The 23746-nt window shown below is 47.0% G+C and overlaps 1 protein-coding gene across 1 annotated transcript; it reads right to left on the bottom strand.

Annotated features, from left to right (window-relative positions):
- Positions 1 to 18: 18 nt before the first annotated feature.
- LOC123085161 (uncharacterized) lies at positions 19 to 583 on the bottom strand. The gene has a single exon (XM_044506762.1). It carries the CDS (start codon positions 497 to 499, stop codon positions 131 to 133), a length of 369 nt encoding a protein of 122 aa, XP_044362697.1. The 5' UTR covers positions 500 to 583; the 3' UTR covers positions 19 to 130.
- Between the last annotated feature and the right edge of the window lie 23163 nt (positions 584 to 23746).

Below are 23746 nucleotides of genomic sequence, written 5' to 3'. Positions count from 1 at the left end.
TCAACTCAGAATCATGTCTTGCACGAGAAAAAGTTTCTTAGATCATCTAGAGTGATGAACTACAAGTACAATGATAGCATCAGAGGCTTTGTTGGCGCTAAATATTTGACTATACATCTAGAAATTTGAGCTAGTGATTGATCATGGAGACCCAGGCGCAGTATGTGCACACGATCCTCTGGGGGATGTAGACGTAGACGGCGAAGGAGAGGCTCATGAGCGCCACGTCCTTCCAGTCCCCCTTCTGCTTCGGGCTCAGGCTCTCCCGCACGTCCATCCCGGCCTTCACCACGCCGCTGTGCGCCCTCTCGGCCATGGTCACCCACCACGCCCTCTTCTTTCCTCCTCCTCCTCCTCCGTCGCCGCCGATCGGCGGCTCGGTGGGAAGGCGGTTTTGGCAGCGGAAGGAGGGCCTTCGCCTAGGCACGGCGGCGTTGCGCCGTCGTCTCAAGGCATGGGAGAGATGTGGAGCGGCGGCGGTGGTGGTAAGGGAAGCCATTGCATGGAGGCTGCGATCCTGAGGAGGAGGAGGAGTAGAGGTGTGATCTATGGTGTATTGGTGTCTATGTGGAGTTTTCCAACACGAGAGGATAAGTAGCTCCTGACTACGGGAGGAGGAGAAGGGAAGACAGTGACAACCACGTGTGTCATTTAGCGGCAAGCAGGCTGGCAGTTGGCCCAAGCAAGCTCATACTCTCGAGATATTTTGTACAGTACAACTTGGTCAAAATCACACTAGATTTCTTCTTTTAGGAAAACAGCAGGACTCTACTGCTTTTTCTTCTTCAAATAAATAAGACAAAAGAGAAGAGTTCAACGAATAAAAGAATAAAACAACATAACAATGGCACTGATCCTGGACTGGGTGCATTGGATCTCTATCAGGAAGGTAGGAATGTGGCGGTGCAGAAGGGGAGTACCCCACCAGCCGAACCCAATCCCAAGCTTAGAACAATTCAGAGAGAGAAGCTTGAGAAACGGGATGGTCAATGCAAAATTCAGAACAAGGCATTGGAAGGTGCTGAGGAGAGGGAACCAGTGCTGGGTAAAAGAGCTGCTCGTGGGACTGTGGATGGCAAAGGTACAGAGGACAAGTCTGAGAAAGAGAAAGGGGAACAGAAGAAGAAAGCAAGAGGGGCTGCTGGAACTGAGGATGGTGGAGACAATGGTGCGTTGGGAGGACAGGAAGCGACCGGTCATGGGGCTACCGGCAAACTGACGGGCGCTAATAGCGGTGCCCGTCAGGACTCATGAGGATCATCAGCTGGAACTGCCGGGGCCTCGGGCAGCCACGGACAGTTCAAGAGCTAGTGTGCTTAGTGCACACATACAAGCCCAAGCTCGTGTTCATTTCCGAAACTCGGCAGAGCAATAAGTATGTCAATAACCTGAGATGGAGACTAGGTCTCCGGCATTGTATCACGCAAACCGGCACTGGGAAAGGTGCCGACATTGCACTCTATTATGATGAAAGCATCGAAGTAATAAAGCTCGCCGTTGGACCGAGGTATATTGATGTGTTGATCCGGTTAAATGCTCATAGTGTCCAGTGGAGAGCCACATTTGTGTATGGTGAACCGAAAGCTCACGAGAGACACCTCATGTGGACCTTGCTAAGAAGAATTAAAGATTCTGCAGATGTCCTATGGCTCATGTTGGGAGACTTCATGAAACTATGTGGCAGTCAGAGCACTTCTCTAAATCAAAACGTTCAGAGAAATATATGGGAAATTTCAGAAAGGTTCTGTCCGACTGTAACTTATTTGACCTGGGATTCAGAGGCCCGACATGGACGTATAACAATAAGCAAGGGGGCAGGGATAATGTACGCGCACGCCTGGACAGAGGGGTGGCGACCCCGGAATGGTCGAACATGTTCAGGGAGGCAACTGTCGAACATATTTGTTCGTCGCGCTCTGACCATCTCCCGGTGCTGCTGAGATTGGGTAATAGAAAGGAATGGAGGCCGGTACGCCCGCAACAGTTCAGGTATGAGCAAATGTGGGAGCGTGAGGGATCACTAAAATCAACTATTGAGGAGTGTTGGCGTAAGAACAGTACGGCTGAGTCTCTGCATGAAGTAGGCGCAAAACTGAAACTTGTACAAAAGGAACTACAGAAATGGGCTGATTGTGATTTCGGTTCAGTTACTAAGAAGGCTGCAGATATTAGGAAAAAGCTGAGCAAGTTGTGGTGCTATCCACCTTTGGCCGGAAACCAACAGAAGATTCAGGAATTGTCAAAAGAACTAGACGAACTTTTACTGAGAGAGGAAACCATGTGGAGGCAACGATCTAGAGTTACCTATCTGAAATGTGGCGACCGTAACACTCAGTGGTTCCAGAGAAAGTCTACTTGGAGGAAGAAGAAGAATGCAATCACTAGACTGAAAGACTGCAATGGTGTATGGGTAGAAAGTACTTCGGGAATCTATGGCATGACTAACTCTTTTTTCATGAGCTATATGAAAAGGAGGAAACAGTAGCACCACATGAGGTGGTGGAGGTGATCTTCTAGAGAACCAAATGACCCGGAGGTGCCGGGTATCATCTAGTTAGTGCCACAGGTTTTATAGTAGGTGAATACATGGGAGAGGAGGGGGCTGCGTTCCTTCCGCTCCTACCGCCCCCTCCTGATCCGCCGCCGGCGGGGCGAACGGCGCCGCCGCGGCCTGCTCGGGAGGAGTCGCCGCTGTCGGGGCGGTCACCTGAGACCGGCGGATCGCCGGATTCGCAGACTGCGGCGGAGATCGGGGGATTTCTCCATCCGGCCAAATGGAAAATTTTCTTCCAAGATGTCCGGGAAGCCGGCCGTAGATCGGAGGGAGTTCTCTACTCGTACTACCCTTCGAGGTGGACGGTGGTGTGCGATCTGGCTGGTGACATTCTCGGAGGGGAGTATCTCAAAGCTGATGAGAAGATTAATGAAGGTACGCGGTTGCTCATTGATATTTTCGATGTTACCGTTCATTCGCGTGTGCAGGAGGAACCGGAGACTCTTGATCACATTGACTTGATCGATCTCACGGAAGAGCCAAAGCCCTCGAAGCCGCGGTTCGGGGGGCGCTTTTGGGTATTGGCTGATGAGGATGATGAGGTGACGCTCGTGGACGACGACGATGCCGGAGACTCGCCGGAATATTCACCGACGCCTTCGTCGATCATTTGCGAGGCCTTCGATCAGGGTTACTCTCAAGATGAGGTCGCGGCGATTGGTGATGGAGTGGTGCCACTCGACGATCCGGCGCGGCAAGGGCTACGATCGGAAGATAAACTCGAGGTTCTTCGGCGCATAGTACATCGCCGGACTTCGGCTGCGGCGAGCCGGCCGTGGAAGGACCGAGTCCTAAGGTTTGTCTTCCTAAACCGATTCTAGCTGATTTCATTACTAGAATTCATGGAAGTTAGTTAAGGGAAAGAAGGCTCGGCGATCGTCGGCGGCCATGGTGCCGGCGCCGGCGATCGACCGCAGCGCTGTGATCCGTAATCACCGCGTCGCTCGTTTGAATGAGTTGTTGGGCCGCAAGTCGGGCTTGTCGGTGGGTGGGCCGGTTCTGAGTGAACCGGCCACGATGGCGTGTGGGCTTGTGGACGCAGGGTATGAGGCCCGAGGCGATCTACATCCTACGACTACACCCCCATGCGGACGTCCGGTTCCAACTAGGGTTCGTAACGGAGGCAGACGACCGTGCTTTGCTGATCGCGGCGGAGGGCGTGCTCCTCGTATCCCTCCTCTCCAGGCGATGGCGGGTCGTGGAGTCCCTGCTGCTAGTGGGATGCCTCCGGGCGCTGCGGGCCGCGGAAGGCCTACGCAGGCGCTGGCTGTTGGGCGCGGCGGAGGCGGCGCCCCTGCGGGGACGGGTGGCGGCGGCGCCGGTGTGCCGCTTGCTGCCGGCAGTGGAGGGGCGCCGCCGCCTCTGCGAGCGGGTCCTGGTGCGGGCCGTCCGGGGACGGTCGTAGGCGGCCAACGGGCACAAGTGGGCGGGGCCACTAAGACCGCTCCGGCTGGCCGCGGGGTGGCTGCTCCGGCTGGTTCTCGCCCGGCGGCGCCGGTGATGATGGCTGCGGGACGAGGTGGTCCTAGGCCGACGTTGCCGACGCCTGGAGTTGCCGCGGGCCGAGGTACACTGGTAGCAAGGCCTCCGCCTCCGGGTGCTCATGGCCAGCACCCCGTGGCATCGCAGGTGGGAGCTAGACCGCCGCACTTTGTGGCTCGGCAGGTCAATGACGCAGCGACGCCAGTGTTGCAGCAGGCTCAGTGGGGTGACAATGGTTACAATGTGTATGAAGATGGACAACACCGGGGATCCTCGTCTACGGGTGGCGGACGGGGGTATGCCTGGCAGAGTGATGGTTCTGCTGAGAGGCCTTTCTTGGGGCCGCCAGGCGGTTTTGTCGAAGGGGCTGCTGGGCCGGCTCATCGTAACCGAGGCGGTTTCCGTGGCAATCGTGGCCGAGGAGGCCGAGGGGGTCGGTACCGTCCAAGGCAACATCATACTTCGGTTGAGACGGTGGTCGACGCTTTTGCTGAGGAGACAGACTTGTCTTGCCAGGCTATGGATGTGGTGACGGAACTGGCAGCTGTCGAGGTTCCGGTTGAGGTCGATACTCAGGCTATGTCGGTGGAGGGCTCTGACAGATCTGAGGTGGACAGGGCTGCAAAGTTTGCTAAGAAAAAGGAAAGAATGCTTTGTTATCGATGTGGCGATAAGGGTCATTTTATTGCTGAGTGTGTGGCTGTTCTTTGTGATACTTGTGGTAAGCCTGCACACGAGTCTGGTGCGTGTCCGCTGGTGCGGGAGCAGACACCGAGCCTTATGACATATGGTGTCTTCTGTTCTGAACTCACATTTTTTGAGTCACCGACTGAGAGGGAGGTTCCTCAGGAGGAGCACAGTACGACAACTGGGGTAGTGAAAGTAACTAGAGGACAAGTGTCTGAGGCTCAGATTATTCAGCGTCTCCGGGAGCTGGCACCAGGAGACTTCCATTGGGAGCTTGTCAGGCTGGAGAACAACTTATTCAGGGTTCAGTTCCCAACTGTGGAGGACTTACAGAGGTTGCTGAGCTTTGGGATGTGTAAGGTCCTAGGTACAGAGGCCATACTTGAGTTCCAGGAGTGGAAGCTGGTTGAGCCCCAGGGTACACCCCTTATCTAGGCCTGGTTGCGCTTTTCGGGGGCTCTGTCTGCGCTTCTGCGGGACGCCAATGTGGTTGCTAGTCTTGGTATCATGGTGGGAAAGACCGAGCGAGTGGATATGCCTTTTACTCGAGCTCATGGGATTGCTCGCCTGTTGGTCAGTATTCTGGACATCAACTTCGTGCCCGACGTGGTTAAGTGGGCGTTTCGTGGGCAGGTATACAGTCTTGAGATTGAGTTTGAGGATGATAGCCTCTTTGCCCAGGCTCCAGCTGCCACTGGCGATGACATGAGTGAAGGTGACGATGATACGGCGGGTAAGGAAAAAATGGCCGATGATTCTTTGAGTGAGATGGCCAAGAGGCCGGAGCCGACGAGTAAGGCAGCAGGACGAGGGGCGGCGCCTGGAGCGTCTGTGCTGGCGTCCACTTTGAGATTCGGTTCTTTTGGTCCTGCGTCTGCACCACCGAGACTGTGGAGTGAGCGGGTGGAGTCTATTGAGGAGTTCGAGTACTCTTTACCGGCGTTGGATTTTGAGGACGCGGGTGTGGAGGGTTCTGGTGGAGGTGCGAGGTTGGATTTTGTGGACTCGCCTACTTCTACGTGCGGTGACGTGGCCGTGGTACAGGAGGGGGGTCCGATCTCATCTGGGTGTCCGGATCAGGGTGCTTTGGAGGCCCCCCCTCAGCTTCTTCCTGTTGAGGATACCAGGAGAGACGATGGGACGACGGTTGGGGGGCCGGGGCAGGTGGCCTCCGCTCCTCTTACGCCTGTGGATGGGCGGCCACTGCAGGCGGCAGCTCAGGTTCGGTGGGAGGGTGTGGGGCAGGTGGCCTCAATGCTCCCGTCTGCTTCGGTGCCCGAGGGGGGCGCCCCGTTCGGGACTGTGGCGTGCACTCCGGACAGGCGGTCCGGAGTGGATGGGGGTAGGGGGCAGGTGGCCTTCGCTTCCCCAGTGCTGGACTCGGCGCTCTCATCTGGTAATGGCGACCAGGTGGATGTTCGGGGAGTGACAGGCGGTCGCTCTCCGGATAAATTCTCGCGGGAGGAGGTCATTATGTTTGGCGGGATACCGGACCAGGCAGCTGAGGGCCGACGCATGAGTTGTCGGCTTCAGAGCCATCCGGAGGTGGACGACATGCAGCAGCGCTGTGCCGTCAGGGCGGCCAAGCTTCGTGAAGTCCAAGTCACAACTGGTATGTCCGTAAATACTTCCAATACTATTATGCATTTCTCGCACGATCAAATTGTGGATAAGGCACACCAATTAGGAATTTCACTTGGTAGTAATGAGGGTGAAGTTACTAATTCTGTTAACGATTTGCTTGATCTAGAAGCCGAGAGGGCTTTAGAAGTAATTCGTAACTTAGCTGCGGTCAAACCAATGAATGACTCTGAGATTGATGCCTTGGGAGTTCGAGTACTTCATAATTTCTGTCATGACCTAGCACCGCCCCTCCAGGAGCCGGAGGAGGAGGACGAGAATATAGGGTTGGAAGTAGATAACCCAGCGGTTATGGGCACTTTGGACCGGGAGGGCCCGACCAGCCCTAAGCGCAAGTGGAAGCGCAAAACTTACTCGATGTCCGCAGTCCGTAGGAGCGCTAGGATTCGCACGGCTAAAAAATTTCATGATGAGATATGAAAGGAATCTTTTGGAATAGCAGAGGTCTTAAGGACTTGGCTAAAAGAAGGTTCCTTGCGGAGGCATCTATTGAGCATAGTTTGGACTTTATTGCCTTGTCGGAAACGGGTAGAGCAAATTTCTCACCTCAATTTCTCAATACGTTGTCGGGGGGGGATGGAGTTTGACTGGCATTGTCTTCCGCCGAGAGGCAGGTCGGGGGGAATCTTACTTGGTGTTAGATGTGACTCTCTCGAAGTTCGCAGTGTGGTCATGGGGGATTTTGCGGTTAAGTTCAGGGTGCGGTCCAAAATTGATGGTTTTGACTGGGCTTTGGTGGCGGTGTACGGGGCAGCGCAGGCCGAGTTCAAACCTGATTTCCTGGCAGACCTTGTTAGAGTCTGTGGGTCTGAGCGGCTCCCAATTCTGGTTGGGGGTGATTTCAACATTATTAGAAGGCGCGATGAAAAGAATAATGACAATTTCGATGGGAGATGGTCATTTATGTTCAATACCATTATTGAAAGCTTAGATTTGAGAGAAATTGAGCTTTCAGGTAGGAAGTTCACCTGGGCTAATGCGATGCCAAATCCAACTTACGAGAAGTTGGATCGGGTTCTGGCTAGTGTTGCTTGGGAACAGAAGTTTCCAGTTGTAACTGTTCAGGCTCTTTCTCGCGGGATTTCTGATCACACTCCTTTGTTGCTCGATTCTGGTGGGGCTACTTACTCGGGTAACAAAAATGTTTTCTCTTTCGAGCTGGCGTGGTTTGAAAGAGAAGGATTTTTGGATCTTGTTGCCAGAGAGTGGGCCAGAGATGTAGGAGGTACAGGTGCCATTGAACGATGGCAGAACAAGATTAGGCATCTCAGAAGCTTCCTTCGTGGGTGGGCTAAACATCTAGGTGGAGTGTATAAGGTCGAGAAGGAAAGACTCCTTTCACTTATACAAACCTTAGACATAAAAGCAGAAACTATGGTTCTGTTACCCACTGAGCTTCATATTAAGCATGAGGCTGAGATGAGGCTGAAGGATTTGCTCCGTGAGGAAGAATTAAAGTGGGCATTGCGGGCAAAGGTGAGAAAAGTTGTCCAGGGGGATGCGAATACTCAGTTCTTCCACATGATTGCCAATGGCAAGCACCGGAAGAAGAGGATCTTCCAGCTAGAGCAAGATGAGGGTACAATAGTCGGCCAGGACAACCTGAAAATCTACATTACTGAATACTATAAACGGTTGTTTGGACCACCAGAGGAGAGCTGTGTATCCCTGGATGAGTCTAGGGTTAGCGATATTCCTCAACTTACTTCTGTGGAGAATGATGTGTTAACTGCCCCTTTCTCGGAAAAGGAAGTTTTCGAGGCTATTGCCAAGATGAAAAGTAATACGGCACCGGGGCCGGATGGTTTCCCGGCTGAGTTTTACAAGAAGTGTTGGCATATTATCAAAGGGGACCTGATACCGATGTTCCATGATTTGTTCTCGGGACATTTGCAGCTGTTCCAACTTAATTTTGGAACGATAACGTTGTTGCCTAAGAAAACAGATGCCGTGAGAATTGAGCAATTTCGGCCTATCTGCCTTCTCAACGTCAGTTTCAAAATATTTACCAAGGTTGGCACGATCAGGCTTACTCAGATAGCGCACGCTGTAGTTCAACCTTCTCAAACGGCTTTCATGCCGGATAGGAACATCCTCGAAGGGGTTGTCGTCCTTCATGAAACGCTACATGAAATTCATACGAAAAAACTAGATGGGGTTATTTTCAAAGTGGATTTCGAGAAGGCCTATGATAAAGTCAAATGGCCGTTCCTCCAGCAAGCTCTACGAATGAAGGGTTTTGATGAGCGCTGGAGACATCAAGTGGAAACTTTCACGCAAAAAGGCAGTGTTGGCATTAAAGTTAATGATGACATAGGCCACTACTTCCGAACGCACAAGGGTCTGAGACAGGGCGATCCTATGTCGCCTATTTTGTTCAATATTGTGGTTGATATGTTAGCGATCCTGATTGGGAGGGCCAAAGAGGCCGGTCAGGTGGAGGGAGTGGTGCCTCATCTGGTGGATGGTGGTCTGTCCATCCTGCAATACGCTGATGATACAATCATTTTTATGGAACATGATTTGGCCAAAGCGAGGAACATGAAGCTAGTGTTATGCCTTTTCGAACAATTGTCCGGGCTGAAGATTAATTTCCATAAAAGCGAGTTGTTCTGTTTTGGTAGAGCCAAAGACGAACAGGAAGCTTATACACAATTGTTTGGGTGTGAAATTGGGTCTCTACCTTTCACATATCTTGGTATTCCAATACACCATCGTAAGTTAACGAATGGTGAGTGGAAGTGCATCGAGGATAGATTTGAGAAGAAACTAAGCTGTTGGAAAGGAAAACTCATGTCTTATGGAGGCCGGTTGATTCTGATTAACTCGGTGCTCACGAGTTTACCTATGTTTCTGTTATCTTTCTTCGAGGTACCAGTGGGGGTGAGGAAAAGGCTAGACTTTTATCGTTCTCGCTTCTTTTGGCAGAGTGATGAGTCTAAGAGGAAGTACAGATTGGCCAAATGGGATATTATCTGCAGACCAAAGGACCAAGGAGGACTTGGTATTGAAAACCTTGAAGTCAAAAACAGATGCCTCCTTAGTAAGTGGCTGTTTAAGTTGTCGTCTGAGACAGAGGCAACTTGGGCGCAGATTTTACGTAGTAAATATCTGCACTCAAAGACTTTATCCCAAGTCACTCTCAGACCTACAGATTCGCCGTTCTGGAAAGGGCTCATGAGGGTTAAGGCCGCTTTCTTCAACAGAACGAGATGTATTGTTGGTAATGGAGATGATACGCGATTCTGGGAGGATACGTGGCTGGGTGACGCGCCTTTGGCTACACAATATCCAACACTATATCGTATTGTTCAGCGTAGGGACGCTCTTGTTGCGACGGTGATGCAGTCTATTCCTCTAAACATGCAGTTTAGGAGAGTGCTTGTTGGACCTCGATGGGAAGCATGGCTTCACTTGGTCCGTAGGCTGATGGACGTTCAGCTAAATCCTCAGCCCGACCAGTTGTGTTGGAAACTAACTAAAACTGGGGTGTTCACGGTAAAATCGATGTATATGGATATTATTAATTCATCTGTGATACCTACGACTAAGGAGGTCTGGAAAGTTAAGGTTCCTTTGAAGATTAAAGTGTTTATGTGGTTTGTGCATAAACAAGTTATTCTTACAAAGGACAATCTAGTTAAGCGCAACTGGACAGGATCTACTAGGTGTAGTTTCTGTGATCGGGATGAGACTATCAAGCATTTATTTTTTGATTGCCCGTTGGCACAAGGGTTGTGGCGCATTGTGCAAATTGCCTTTAATATTACTCCACCGAGATCGATAAACACATTATTTGGGGCGTGGCTGTTTGGGATTGAGTCCGAAACAGCCAGACACATTCGTGTAGGAGTATGTGCGTTATTATGGGCAATTTGGAATTGCAGGAATGATTTGGTTTTTAACAGGACAACAAATATTCATTTTTTGCAGGTGTTATTCCGGGCTACGGCGCTGATCCGTACTTGGTCCTTACTCACTCCGACGGAGGCCAGGGAGCGTTTGGTTATTGGATCTGTCCGGTGGGAGACGGTAGTGCGGGATATCTTCAACCGGTTTGGATGGCGATCATGTAATAGGATAGGAGTTTAGTCTACCTATCTGCTATTTTGCCAGCCGGGTTGTGGCTTATCTCATTTCTGCCTTGCAGTCGATGCTCTATGTGAGCTATAGGCTGCTTTGGTTCCTTTTTCTGTAAGACCTTTGTTCAGAACCTGTTTATTTGTTTAATAAGAGAGGCCGTATGCATCGATCTGATGCAGAGGTCGGGGAATCCCCCCTTTTCAAAAAAAAGCACCACATGAGGTGCTGGATCATGTAGCTGAGAGGGTCACTAAAGATATGAACATGACGCTGACAAAACCTTTCTCTAGTGAGGAAATTAGTGATGCATTATTCCAGATCAGACCCCTTAAGGCCCCTGGTATTGATGGATTCCCGGCGTGTTTCTATTAGAGGAATTGGGAAATCATGAAGGAGGATGTGGTAAAGGCTGTTGTTCGTTTCTTTGAGGAGGGAGTTATGCCGGAAGGAATTAATGATACAATTATAGTGCCAATTCCCAAAACCAAAGACCCACAGAATTTGAAAGATTATCACCCCATTAGCCTCTGTAACGTAATTTACAAGGTAATTGCAAAGTGTATGGTCAACCGCTTGCGCCCTATGTTGGATGAGTTAATCACCGAAACTCAGAGCGCATTTATCCCAGGGAGAATGATCACGGATAATGCCTTCATTGCCTTTGAGTGCTTCCATAAAATACAGACAGGTAAAAGGGGTACCAACTCCTTCTGTGCATATAAGTTGGATCTAGCCAAGGCCTATGACCGAGTGGACTGGAATTTTCTTGAAGGTGTTCTTTTAAAGAGTGGATTTAGCAGAAAGTGGACTGACTGGGTAATGCAATGTGTTCGATCGGTTAGATATTCTGTGAGATGCAATGCCGACTTGTTGGAACCGTTCAAGCCTACCCGAGGCCTAAGACAGGGAGACCCGTTGAGCCCCTACCTTTTCCTCTTCGTTGCGGATGGGCTTGTGAGCATGCTAAAAAAAGAGATCGCTGAAGGCAGTTTGGCACCCATTAAAATAGCCAGAAATAATCCGGGCATCTCTAACCTCCTCTTTGCAGACGATAGCTTACTGTTTTTCAAGGCGACGGTCGAGCAAGCAAAAACCATCAAAAAGGTCTTGGCTGCATTTCAGGGAGGAACTGGACAACTTCTGAGCGCAAGCAAATGCTCACTGCTATTCAGTGAGCATTGTCCTAGTGAGACTCGGCAGGAGATTATGAGGTCTTAGAAGTGGAAACAGCATCTTTTGAGAGTAAATATTTGGGCCTCCCAACACCCGAGGGGAGAATGAAATATGAACATTTCCAACCTATTATGGATAGATTTGGAAAGAGATGCAACGACTGGGCCGAGAGATTCATGTCCTTTGCAGCAAAGGAAGTGCACGTAAAATCAGTTGTCCAAGCCTTGCCCACATTCATAATGGGTGTCTTTATGCTATCTAAAGGCTTTTGTGAGAAATATGAGAGAATGATACGGGATTTCTGGTGGGGGGATGAACACAGACACCGAAAGGTTCACTGGATGTCATGGGAGCGCATGACTAGGCCAAAGCGAGCTGGTGGGATAGGCTTTAGAGACATGCACCTCTTTAACCAAGCTCTCCTTGCGAGGAAAGCATGGAGACTAATTCAGAAGGCTGACAGTCTATGTGCAAGGGTCCTAAAATCTAAATACTACCCACATGGAAACTTGTTGGACACGGTATTTGCTTCGGATGCATCTCCAGTGTGGAGAGCCATTGAGTTTGGCCTAGAACTTCTGAAGAAGGGCATCATATGGCGTGTGGGAAACAGAAGAAGTATCCAGATACAACGAGACCAGTGGCTACCAAGAAGAGAGGGACTTATGACAGCAGCGTTTATAAGGAGGTCGAGGCTTAGATGGGTAAACCAACTAATGCACCAGGATAGGAGAGAATGGAATGAGGAGTTAGTTCGGCAAATTTTCTACCAGTTCGATGCGGATGAAATCTGTAAAATCAAAATTCCAAACAGGGAGGTCGAGGATCGTATTGTGTGGCATTATGAGAAAAATGGTGTTTTCTCAGTGAGGAGTGCCTACAAGCTTGCTGCTTCGACCAGGCCTTCTGAACAACAAGTACCATCCAGCTCTAATAGTGACCTAGGAGATCGGAGCATATGGGATCTAATATGGAAATCTAAGGTACCTGAGAAGGTGAGGATATTCGGATGGAGAGTTGCAACAAATACGTTGGCAACCAAGAAAAAACAAACACAAGAGGACACTTGAACTGGATGCAACCTGCAGTATTTGTGGCAACGGCGAGGAGGATGAATATCATGCAGTCATCTCATGCACCAGAAGTACAGCCTTGAGACATGAAATGCGGAAGAGTTGGATTATACCGGCCGAGAACAAATTCTGGTTCACGGGTGTTGATTGGCTGCAGGCGCTGCTAAGCACGGAATCAGAGGACACTCATGCCAGAATCTTGCTCTTATTATGGAGAAGTTGGCATCTACGAGACGATGTGGTTCACAGAGAAGGCAAAGAATCTATCAGTTAGTCAGTGTTGTTTCTGCGCAGGTACGATGAGGAGTTAAAGAATGCTGCAGATGTCTCTGAACATCTTAATGATAAACAGGTAGTAGTACCCATAGTTGGTGCTCCTACTTGCTGTGCTGAACCCCAGACCAAACAGTGGAGTGCCCCTGACCAGGGCTTGGTCAAAATCAATACAGATGCCTCCTTCATCGCTGACTCTGGCAGGAGCACTGCAGGCGCGGTTGCGAGGGACCACAAAGGCCTGGTACTTTTCTCTCTCGGCAAGAGCCTGAAGGTGTGTGCATCGGTGGAAGAGGCCGAAGCAAGTGCAACACTGATTGGCCTGAAGACACTTGCGAGCCTATACAGAGGACCCATTATCTTAGAGATGGATTGCAAAGTGATTGCAAGTGAGCTAGCGACAGGGGCTCCAAATAGATCACCATGCTACGGCCTAAACGACATCAAAGATGCCCTGTCTGTATTTTCTGATTACAGAATCAGTGTGGTGGGGAGACTATGCAATTCTCTTGCACATGAGATGGCAGCAAAGGCTAAAAAAGATGGGGACACATACTTAGTTGCAGACGTCCCAGAGATGCTGCGATCCATGATGAGATCTGAATGTAACCCCCCACTAGAGTAATGTGATTACTCTTTGTTCTAAAAAAACATAACAAAACCATAGGATTAATCTCATACCAGGTAAGAGAATTCATCTGGATTAATCGAATCTCTGAACCCAATCTTCAAAAGTTGAGTATTGTTTCCTTGGAGCTATGTATGTAAACCAATGGCGCTCCTCCTTGAACCATTTTTGACAAACGGTATAAGCTTTTTGCAGGTTATCTACAGGGTCACTATTTGGATCCGTATGTGGTTGTTACTCACTTCTGTGGAAGCTAGGGAGCCTTTGGTTATTGAGTCTGTCCGATGGAAGATGGTAGCTCGGGATATCTACAACCGGTTTGGATGGCAGTCCGATAATAGGATAGGTGTTTAGTCATCTCGTTTTATTTTCGCCTGTTGTGGCATATTATACTTTTTTATTTTTCTTCAGCTCTGAGCGAGCTTGTTTCGGATCACAGACTTTTCGGTCACTTTGCTTCATAAAGGGCTGCATGCATCACTCTGATGCAGAGGCCGGGGTAATCCTCTTTTTCTAAAAAAATCCCTTTGAAGAAGTTGTCATTTCTTGTGGTCCAGATGGCCCAAGAAGCTAGGATAACGATTTCAAATGCGAAGGGAACATTTAGCAAGGACATCGATTTCAACCTACAATCCTTAATCAGTAGGCGTCCAGTTAGGATAAAGATGAGACCAGCTTACCTTTGTGAATGGGCAACAAAAAAGAACATGCTCATGTGGCACAACTATAATTTGGGATGAAAGTGCTTTCTCTGCTACATTGCTCTAGTGTTCAGTCTATTGCAGAGGAGCAAGCAAAGGAAAATCTCGTGTTTCAATTGGCAACGAGAATCCCAGATCCATTTAATTGCAGGCATAACCTCATGTTCGCCAATAAGAAGAGAATAAAATTTGAAAACTTGGAATATTAGCTCCAGCTGGGATTTGCTAAATATTTGGATCCTCCAATAACTACATCTCTTGGATTAGGTGAGCTAGCTCCTGATATTGTGCAAAAGCCTCTTTAGAGAGGGGTAAATGAAAAATTTTAGACAAGTCCCCAGAAAGCCACAAATTGTGAATGGAAATATGGGGATCTTTGGCAAAAGAGTGTAGGTGTGGCCAACTTGAGAGCAATTTTGTGTTGGAAATATGCCCTAGAGGCAATATATTGTATTATTATATTTCCATATTCATAATTAAGTGTTTATATTTTATGCTATAACTGCTATGATCCTAGAATATGTGATTCAGTGGAAAACTCATATGCACGTGTCAAATGATAAATGGATAAAATAAAGGTTCCTAGTCTCGCCTCTAAGACTAGATCAAGTGTTGTTGGAGATCACGTTTTCCGGATCTTAGGATATCGTTAAGTGTAACTATAGTCCTGAAACAACATTGAAATTATGACATTGGAAGAACGATCATATTGTATCGACCCAAACTTGTTTATTATGAATTGAGTTTATATCGTCTCTAATCAATTGTAATAACACAGAGTGTTAACTTGTTTTTGTACTCCTTAGACCATGAGACTATCATAGTCACTTCTTACCGTACGATAGGCTTTGTGGTTGCTCAAACATCACGTGTAACATGGTGATCATAACGACAACTTACAGATTCATCGAAAAGTTTGACAAGGGACTAGATAGCTCGAGAGAGGGTCTTGCTCCTCCGGTGATGGAGAGATATTCTTAGGTCCCTCTCGGTGTGAAGACATCCATCATCGTCAAGCCGGACACAGGTGAATTCGTCACGGGGATGCCAAAACACAATAACAAGAAATGAGAACAAAACCGGTAACGAGGATATTGGTATAGCTAGCATAGTGATGACTCAGGACGATACCGATGCATCTCGGGTTTTGTACAACACCGCGAAGCAAAGGGGATGTCACTGATACGTCTCCAACGTATCTATCATTTTTGATCGTTCCATGCTATTATATTATCTGTTTTGGATGTTTATGGGCTTTATTATACACTTGTATATTATTTTTGGGACTAACCTATTAACCCAGAGCCCAGTGCCAGTTTCTGTTTTTTCCTTGTTTTAGAGTATCGCAAAAAGGAAAATCAAACGGAGTCCAATTGACCTGAAACTTCACGGAACTTACTTTTGGACCAGAAGAAGCCCACGGAGTATCGGAGATGGACCAGGAGAGTCCCGGGCTGCCCACGAGGGTGGGGGGCGCGCCCCTGCCCCGTGGACAGCCCGAAGGTCCACCGACGTACTTCTTCCTCCCATATATACCCATATACCCTAAAAACTTCGGGGAGCACAATAGATCGGGAGTTCCGCCGCCAGAGTCCTCCATAGCCACCGAAAATCAATCTAGACCCGTTCTGGCACCCTGTCGGAGGGGGAAATCCCTCTCCGGCGGTCATCTATATCATCCCGGTGCTCTCCATGACGAGGAGGGAGTAGTTCTCCCTCGGGGCTGAGGGTATGTACCAGTAGCTATGTGTTTGATCTCTCTCTCTCTCTCTCATGTTCTTGAGGTGATACGATCTTGATGTATCGCGAGCTTTGCTATTATAGTTGGATCTTATGATGTTTCTCCCCCTCTACTCTCTTGTAATGGATTGAGTTTTCCCTTTGAAGTTATCTTATCGGATTGAGTCTTTAAGGATTTGAGAACACTTGATGTATGTCTTGCGTGGGATACCCATGGTGACAATGGGGTATTCTATTGATCCACTTGATGTATGTTTTGGTGATCAGCTTGCGGGTTCCGCCCATGAACCTATGCATAGGGGTTGGCACACGTTTTCGTCTTGACTCTCCGGTAGAATCTTTGGGGCACTCTTTGAAGTTCTTTGTGTTGGTTTGAATAGACGAATCTGAGATTGTGTGATGCATATCGTATAATCATACCCACGGACACTTGAGGTGACATTGGAGTATCTAGGTGACATTAGGGTTTTGGTTGATTTATGTCTTAAGGTGTTATTCTAGTATGAACTCTATGATAGATTGAACGGAAAGAATAGCTTCATGTTATTTTACTACAGACTCTTGAATAAATCGATCAGAAAGGATAACTTTGAGGTGGTTTCGTACCCTACCATAATCGCTTCGTTTGTTCTCCGCTATTAGTGACTTTGGAGTGACTCTTTGTTGCATGTTGAGGGATAGTTATGTGATCCAATTATGTTATTATTGTTGAGGGAACTTACACTAGTGAAAGTAAGAACCCTAGGCCTTGTTTCAACGCATTGCAATACCGTTTATGCTCACTTTTATCATTAGTTACCTTGCTGTTTTTATATTTTCAGATTACAAAAACTATTATCTACTATCCATATTGCACTTGTATAACCATCTCTTCGCCGAACTAGTGCACCTATACAATTTACCATTGTATTGGGTGTGTTGGGGACACAAGAGACTCTTTGTTATTTGGTTGCAGGGTTGTATGAGAGAGACCATCTTCATCCTACGCCTCCTACGGATTGATAAACCTTAGGTCATCCACTTGAGGGAAATTTGCTACTGTCCTACAAACTTCTACACTTGGAGGCCCAACAACGTCTACAAGAAGAAGGTTGTGTAGTAGACATCAGTCACATGATAACCAAAGGTTCACTCAGGTATCATTCGTGTGCTCACAGGGACTGATATGGACGTCTATGCACTACAAAAAAAGACACATCCGTGACATTTTGGGTCGAACGAATTTTTTTTCTTGTCATGCTTATGACACTTCTATGACGATAATTGTGATAAAATCACGTATCATCATAGATGTGGTGGGCTCCTACTTCTATGACAAAAAAATGACAGAAAATGGGCTTTTTGTCCTGAGCGGGCCGGAGACGCACCTGCATGACATTCTTTGGGCCGTCCATGACGCAAAAAATCATGGTAGAAGCGAGGGCGAGGAAAATATCAGGGAGTTCTCGGTTACGGTGGATGGTCGGGGCTGAATGATGCACGGATTTTTGAAGGAAATATGTCCTAGAGGCAATAATAATGTTATTATTTTATTTCCTTATATCATGATAAATGTTTATTATTCATGCTAGAATTATATTATCCGGAAACATAATACTTGTGTGAATACATAGACAAACTAAATGTCACTAGTATGCCTCTACTTGACTAGCTCATTAATCAAAGATGGTTATGTTTCCTAACCATAGACATGTGTTGTCATTTGATTAACGGGATCACATTATTAGGAGAATGATGTGATTGACATGACCCATTCCATTAGCTTAGACCCCGATCGTTTAGTATGTTGCTATTGCTTTCTTCATGACTTATACATGTTCCTATGACTATGAGATTATGCAACTCCTGTCACAACGTAACTGGGTGATTATAAAGGAGCTCTACAGGTGTCTCCAAAGGTAAATGTTGGGTTGGCGTATTTCAAGATTAGGATTTGTCACTCAGATTGTCAGAGAGGTATCTCTAGGCCCTCTCGGTAATGCACATCACACAAGCCTTGCAAGCATTGCAACTAATGAGTTAGTTGTGAGATGATGTATTACGTAACGAGTAAAGAGACTTGCCGGTAACGAGATTGAACTAGGTATTGAGATACCGACGATCGAATCTCGGGCAAGTAACATACCGATGACAAAGGGAACAACGTATGTTGTTATGCGGTCTGACCGATAAAGATCTTCGTAGAATATGTGGGAGCCAATATGAGCATCCAGGTTCCGCTATTGGTTATTGACCGGAGACATGTCTTGGTCATGTCTACATTGTTCTCGAACCCGTAGGGTCCGCACGCTTAAGGTTTCAATGACAGTTATATGAGTTTATGAGTTTTTGATGTACCGAAGTTAGTTCGGAGTCCCGGATGTGATCACGGACATGACGAGGAGTCTTGAAATGGTCGAGACATAAAGATTGACATATTGGACGGCTATATTCGGACACCGGAAGTGTTCCGGGTGATTCGGAGAAAACCAGAGAGCCGGAGGGTTACCGGAACCCCCCCCCGGAGAAGTAATGGGCCATATGGACCTTAGTGGAGAGAGAGAGGGGCAGCCAGGGTGGGCCGCGCACCTCCTCCCCCCTGGTCCGAATTGGACTAGGAGAGGGGGGGGCGCCCCCTTTCCTTCTCCCTCCCCACTTCCTTTCCCCCCTCCTAGTAGGAGTCCTACTCCTACTAGGAGGAGGACTCCTCCTTGGCGCGCCTATAGGGCCGGCCGGCCTCCTCCCATTGCTCCTTTATATACGGGGGCAGGGGGCACCCCTAGACACACAAGTTGATCCACGTGATCGTTTTCTTAGCCGTGTGCGGTGCCCCCTTCCACCATAATCCTCGATAATATTGTAGCGGTGCTTAGGCGAAGCCCTGCGACGGTAGAACATCAAGATCGTCACCACGCCGTCGTGCTGACGGAACTCTTCCCCGACACTTTGCTGGATCAGAGTCCGGGGATCGTCATCGAGCTGAACGTGTGGTAGAACTCGGAGGTGCCGTAGTTTCGGTGCTTGATCGGTCGGGCCATGAAGACGTACGACTACATCAACTGTGTTGTGCTAACGCCTCCACTGTCGGTCTACAAGGGTACGTAGATCACAGTCTCCCCTCTTGTTGCTATGCATCACCATGATCTTGCGTGTGTGTAGGAATTTTTTTGAAATTACTATGTTCCCCAACAGTGGTATCAGAGCCAGGTTTTATGTGTTTATGTTATATGCACGAGTAGAACACAAGTGAGTTGTGGGTGATATAAGTCATACTGCTTACCAGCATGTCATACTTTGGTTCGGCGGTATTGTTGGACGAAGCGGCCTGGACCGACATTACGCGTACGCTTACGCGAGACCGGTTCTCCCGACGTGCTTTGCACAAAGGTGGCTAGCGGGTGTCAGTTTCTCCAACTTTAGTTGAACTGAGTGTGGCTACGCACGGTCCTTGCGAAGGTTAAAACAACACCAACTTGACAAACTATCGTTGTGGTTTTGATGCGTAGGTAAGATTGGTTCTTGCTTAAGCCCGTAGCAGCCACGTAAAACTTGCAACAACAAAGTAGAGGACGTCTAACTTGTTTTTGCAGGGCATGTTGTGATGTGATATGGTCAAGACATGATGCTAAATTTTATTGTATGAGATGATCATGTTTTGTAACCAAGTTATCGGCAACTGGCAGGAGCCATATGGTTGTCGCTTTATTGTATGCAATGCAATTGCGCTATAATGCTTTACTTTATCACTAAGCTACGATGGTGATCAAGGTGTCGCGCCGGTGATGATGATGATCATGACGGTGCTTCGAAGATGGAGATCACAAGCACAAGATAATGATGGCCATATCATATCACTTATATTGATTGCATGTGATGTTTATCTTTTATGCATCTTATCTTGCTTTGTTTGACGGTAGCATTTTAAGATGATCTCTCACTAATTATCAAGAAGTGTTCTCCCTGACTATGCACCGTTGCGAAAGTTCTTCGTGCTGAGACACCACATGATGATCGGGTGTGATAGGCTCTACGTTCAAATACAACGGGTGTAAAACAGTTGCACACACGGAATACTCAGGTTATACTTGACGAGCCAAGCATATACAAATATGGCCTCGGAACACGGAGACTGAAAGGTCGAGCGTGAATCATATAGTAGATATGATCAACATAGTGATGTTCACCAATGAAACTACTCCATCTCACGTGATGATCGGACATGGTTTAGTTGATTTGGATCACGTAATCACTTAGAGGATTAGAGGGATGTCTATCTAAGTGGGAGTTCTTTAGTAATAAGATTAATTAAACCTAAATTTATCATGAACTTAGTACCTGATAGTATCTTGCTTGTTTATGTTTGATTGTAGATAGATGGCCCGTGATATTGTTCCGTTGAATTTTAATGCGTTCCTTGAGAAAGCAAAGTTGAAAGATGATGGTAGCAATTACATGGACTGGGTCCGTAACTTGAGGATTATCCTCATTGTTGCACAGAAGAATTACGTCCTGGAAGCACCGCTGGGTGCCAGGCCTGCTGCTGGAGCAACACTAGATGTTATGAACGTCTGGCAGAGCAAAGCTGATGACTACTCGATAGTTCAGTGTGCCATGCTTTATGGCTTAGAATCGGGACTTCAACGACGTTTTGAACGTCATGGAGCATATGAGATGTTCCAGGAGTTGAAGTTAATATTACAAGCAAATGCCCGGATTGAGAGATATGAAGTCTCCAATAAGTTCTATAGCTGCAAGATGGAGGAGAACAGTTCTGTCAGTGAGCATATACTCAAAATGTCTGGGTATAATAATCACTTGATTCAATTGGGAGTTAATCTTCCAGATGATTGCGTCATTGACAGAATTCTCCAATCACTGCCACCAAGCTACAAGAGCTTCATGATGAACTATAATATGCAAGGGATGAATAAGACTATTCCCGAGCTCTTCGCAATGCTGAAAGCTGCGGAGGTAGAAATCAAGAAGGAGCATCAAGTGTTGATGGTCAACAAGACCACTAGTTTCAAGAAAAAGGGCAAAGGGAAGAAGAAGGGGAACTTCAAAAAGAATAGCAAGCAAGTTGCTACTCAAGAGAAGAAACCCAAACCTGGACCTAAGCCTGAAACTGAGTGCTTCTACTGCAAGCAGACTGGTCACTGGAAGCGGAACTGCCCCAAGTATTTAGCGGATAAGAAGGATGGCAAGGTGAACAAAGGTATATGTGATATACATGTTATTGATGTGTACCTTACTAATGCTCGCAGTAGCACCTGGGTATTTGATACTGGTTCTGTTGCTAACATTTGCAACTCGAAACAGGGACTACGGATTAAGTGATGATTGGCTAAGGACGAGGTGACGATGCGCGTGGGAAATGGTTCCAAAGTCGATGTGATCCGGTCGGCACGCTACCTCTACATCTACCTTCGGGATTAGTATTAGACCTAAATAATTGTTATTTGGTGCCAACGTTAAGCATGAACATTATATCTGGATCTTGTTTGATGCGAGACGGTTATTCATTTATATCAGAGAATAATGGTTGTTCTATTTATATGAGTAATATCTTTTATGGTCATGCACCCTTAAAGAGTGGTCTATTCTTATTAAATCTCGATAGTAGTGACACACATATTCATAATGTTGAAACCAAAAGATGCAGAGTTGATAATGATAGTGCAACTTATTTGTGGCACTGCCGTTTGGGTCATATCGGTGTAAAGCGCATGAAGAAACTCCATACTGATGGACTTTTGGAACCACTTGATTATGAATCACTTGGTACTTGCGAACCGTGCCTTATGGGTAAGATGACAAAAACACCGTTCTCCGGTACTATGGAGAGAGCAACAGATTTGTTGGAAATCATACATACAGATGTATGTGGTCTGATGAATGTTGAGGCTCGTGGCGGATATCGTTATTTTCTCACCTTCATAGATGACTTAAGCAGATATGGATATATCTACTTAATGAAACATAAGTCTGAAACATTTGAAAAGTTTAAAGAATTTTAGAGTGAAGTTGAAAATCATCATACCAAGAAAATAAAATTCCTACGATCTGATCGTGGAGGAGAATATTTGAGTTACGAGTTTGGTGTACATTTGAAACAATGCGAAATAGTTTCGCAACTCACGCCACCCGGAACACCACAGTGTAATGGTGTGTCCGAACATCGTAATCGTACTTTACTTGATATGTTGCGATCTATGATGTCTCTTACTGATTTACCGCTATCGTTTTGGGGTTATGCTCTAGAGACGGCCGCATTCACGTTAAATAGGGCACCATCAAAATCCGTTGAGACGACGCCTTATGAACTTTGGTTTGGCAAGAAACCAAAGTTGTCGTTTCTGAAAGTTTGGGGCTGCGATGCTTATGTGAAAAAGCTTCAACCTGATAAGCTCGAACCCAAATCGGAGAAATGTGTCTTCATAGGATATCCAAAGGAAACTATTGGATACACCTTCTATCACAGATCCGAAGGCAAGACTTTTGTTGCTAAATTCGGAAACTTTCTAGACAAGGAGTTTCTCTCGAAAGAAGTGAGTGGGAGGAAAGTAGAACTTGATGAGGTAACTATACCTGCTCCCTTATTGGAAAGTAGTACATCACAGAAACCAGTTTCTGTGACACCTACACCAATTAGTGAGGAAGCTAATGATGATGATCATGAAACTTCAGAACAAGATACTACTGAACCTCGTAGATCAACCAGAGTAAGATCGGCACCAGAGTGGTATGGTAATCCCGTTCTGGAAGTCATGCTACTAGATCATGATGAACCTACGAACTATGGAGAAGCGATGGTGAGCCCAGATTCCGCAAAATGGCTTGAAGCCATGAAATCTGAGATGCGATCCATGTATGAGAATAAAGTATGGACTTTGGTTGACTTGCCCAATGATCGGCAAGCAATTGAGAATAAATGGATCTTTAAGAAGAAGACTAACGCTGACGGTAATATTACTGTCTACAAAGCTTGACTTGTTGCAAAAGGTTTTCGACAAGTTCAAGGGATTGACTACGATGTGACCTTCTCACCCGTAGCGATGCTTAAGTCTGTCCGAATCATGTTAGCAATTGCCGCATTTTATGATTATGAAATTTGGCAGATGGATGTCAAAACTGCATTCCTGAATGGATTTATGGAAGAAGAGTTGTATATGATGCAGTCGGAAGGTTTTGTTGATCCAAAGGGAGCTAACAAAGTGTGCAAGCTCCAGCGATCCATTTACGAACTGGTGCAAGACTCTCGGAGTTGGAATAAACGCTTTGATAGTGTGATCAAAGCATTTGGTTTTGTACAGACTTTTGGAGAAGCCTGTATTTACAAGAAAGTGAGTGGGAGCTCTGTAGCATTTCTGATATTATATGTAGATGACATATTACTAATTGGAAATGATATAGAATTTCTGGATAGCATAAAGGGATACTTGAATAAGAGTTTTTCAATGAAAGACCTCAGTGAAGCTGCTTACATATTGGGCATTAAGATCTATAGAGACAGATCAAGACGCTTAATTGGACTTTCACAAAGCACATACCTTGACAAAGTTTTGAAAAGGTTCAAAATGGATCAAGCAAAGAAAGGATTCTTGCCTGTGTTACAAGGTGTGAAATTGAGTAAGACTCGATGCCTGACCAATGCAGAAGATAGAGAGAAAATGAAAGATGTTCCCTATGCTTCAGCCATAGGCTCTATCATGTATGCAATGTTGTGTACCAG

Source organism: Triticum aestivum, chromosome 4A (assembly GCF_018294505.1).
Source record: "Triticum aestivum cultivar Chinese Spring chromosome 4A, IWGSC CS RefSeq v2.1, whole genome shotgun sequence".
Lineage (NCBI taxonomy): Eukaryota > Viridiplantae > Streptophyta > Magnoliopsida > Poales > Poaceae > Triticum > Triticum aestivum.
The sequence above is the reverse complement of the archived record's forward strand: the minus strand, read 5'-3'. Positions and strand labels throughout refer to the sequence as shown.

What these genes read in the sequence shown, in the direction of transcription:
- LOC123085161 (XM_044506762.1), bottom strand. Translation starts at nt 499, where the DNA reads ATGGCTTCCCTTACCACCACCGCCGCCGCTCCACATCTCTCCCATGCC.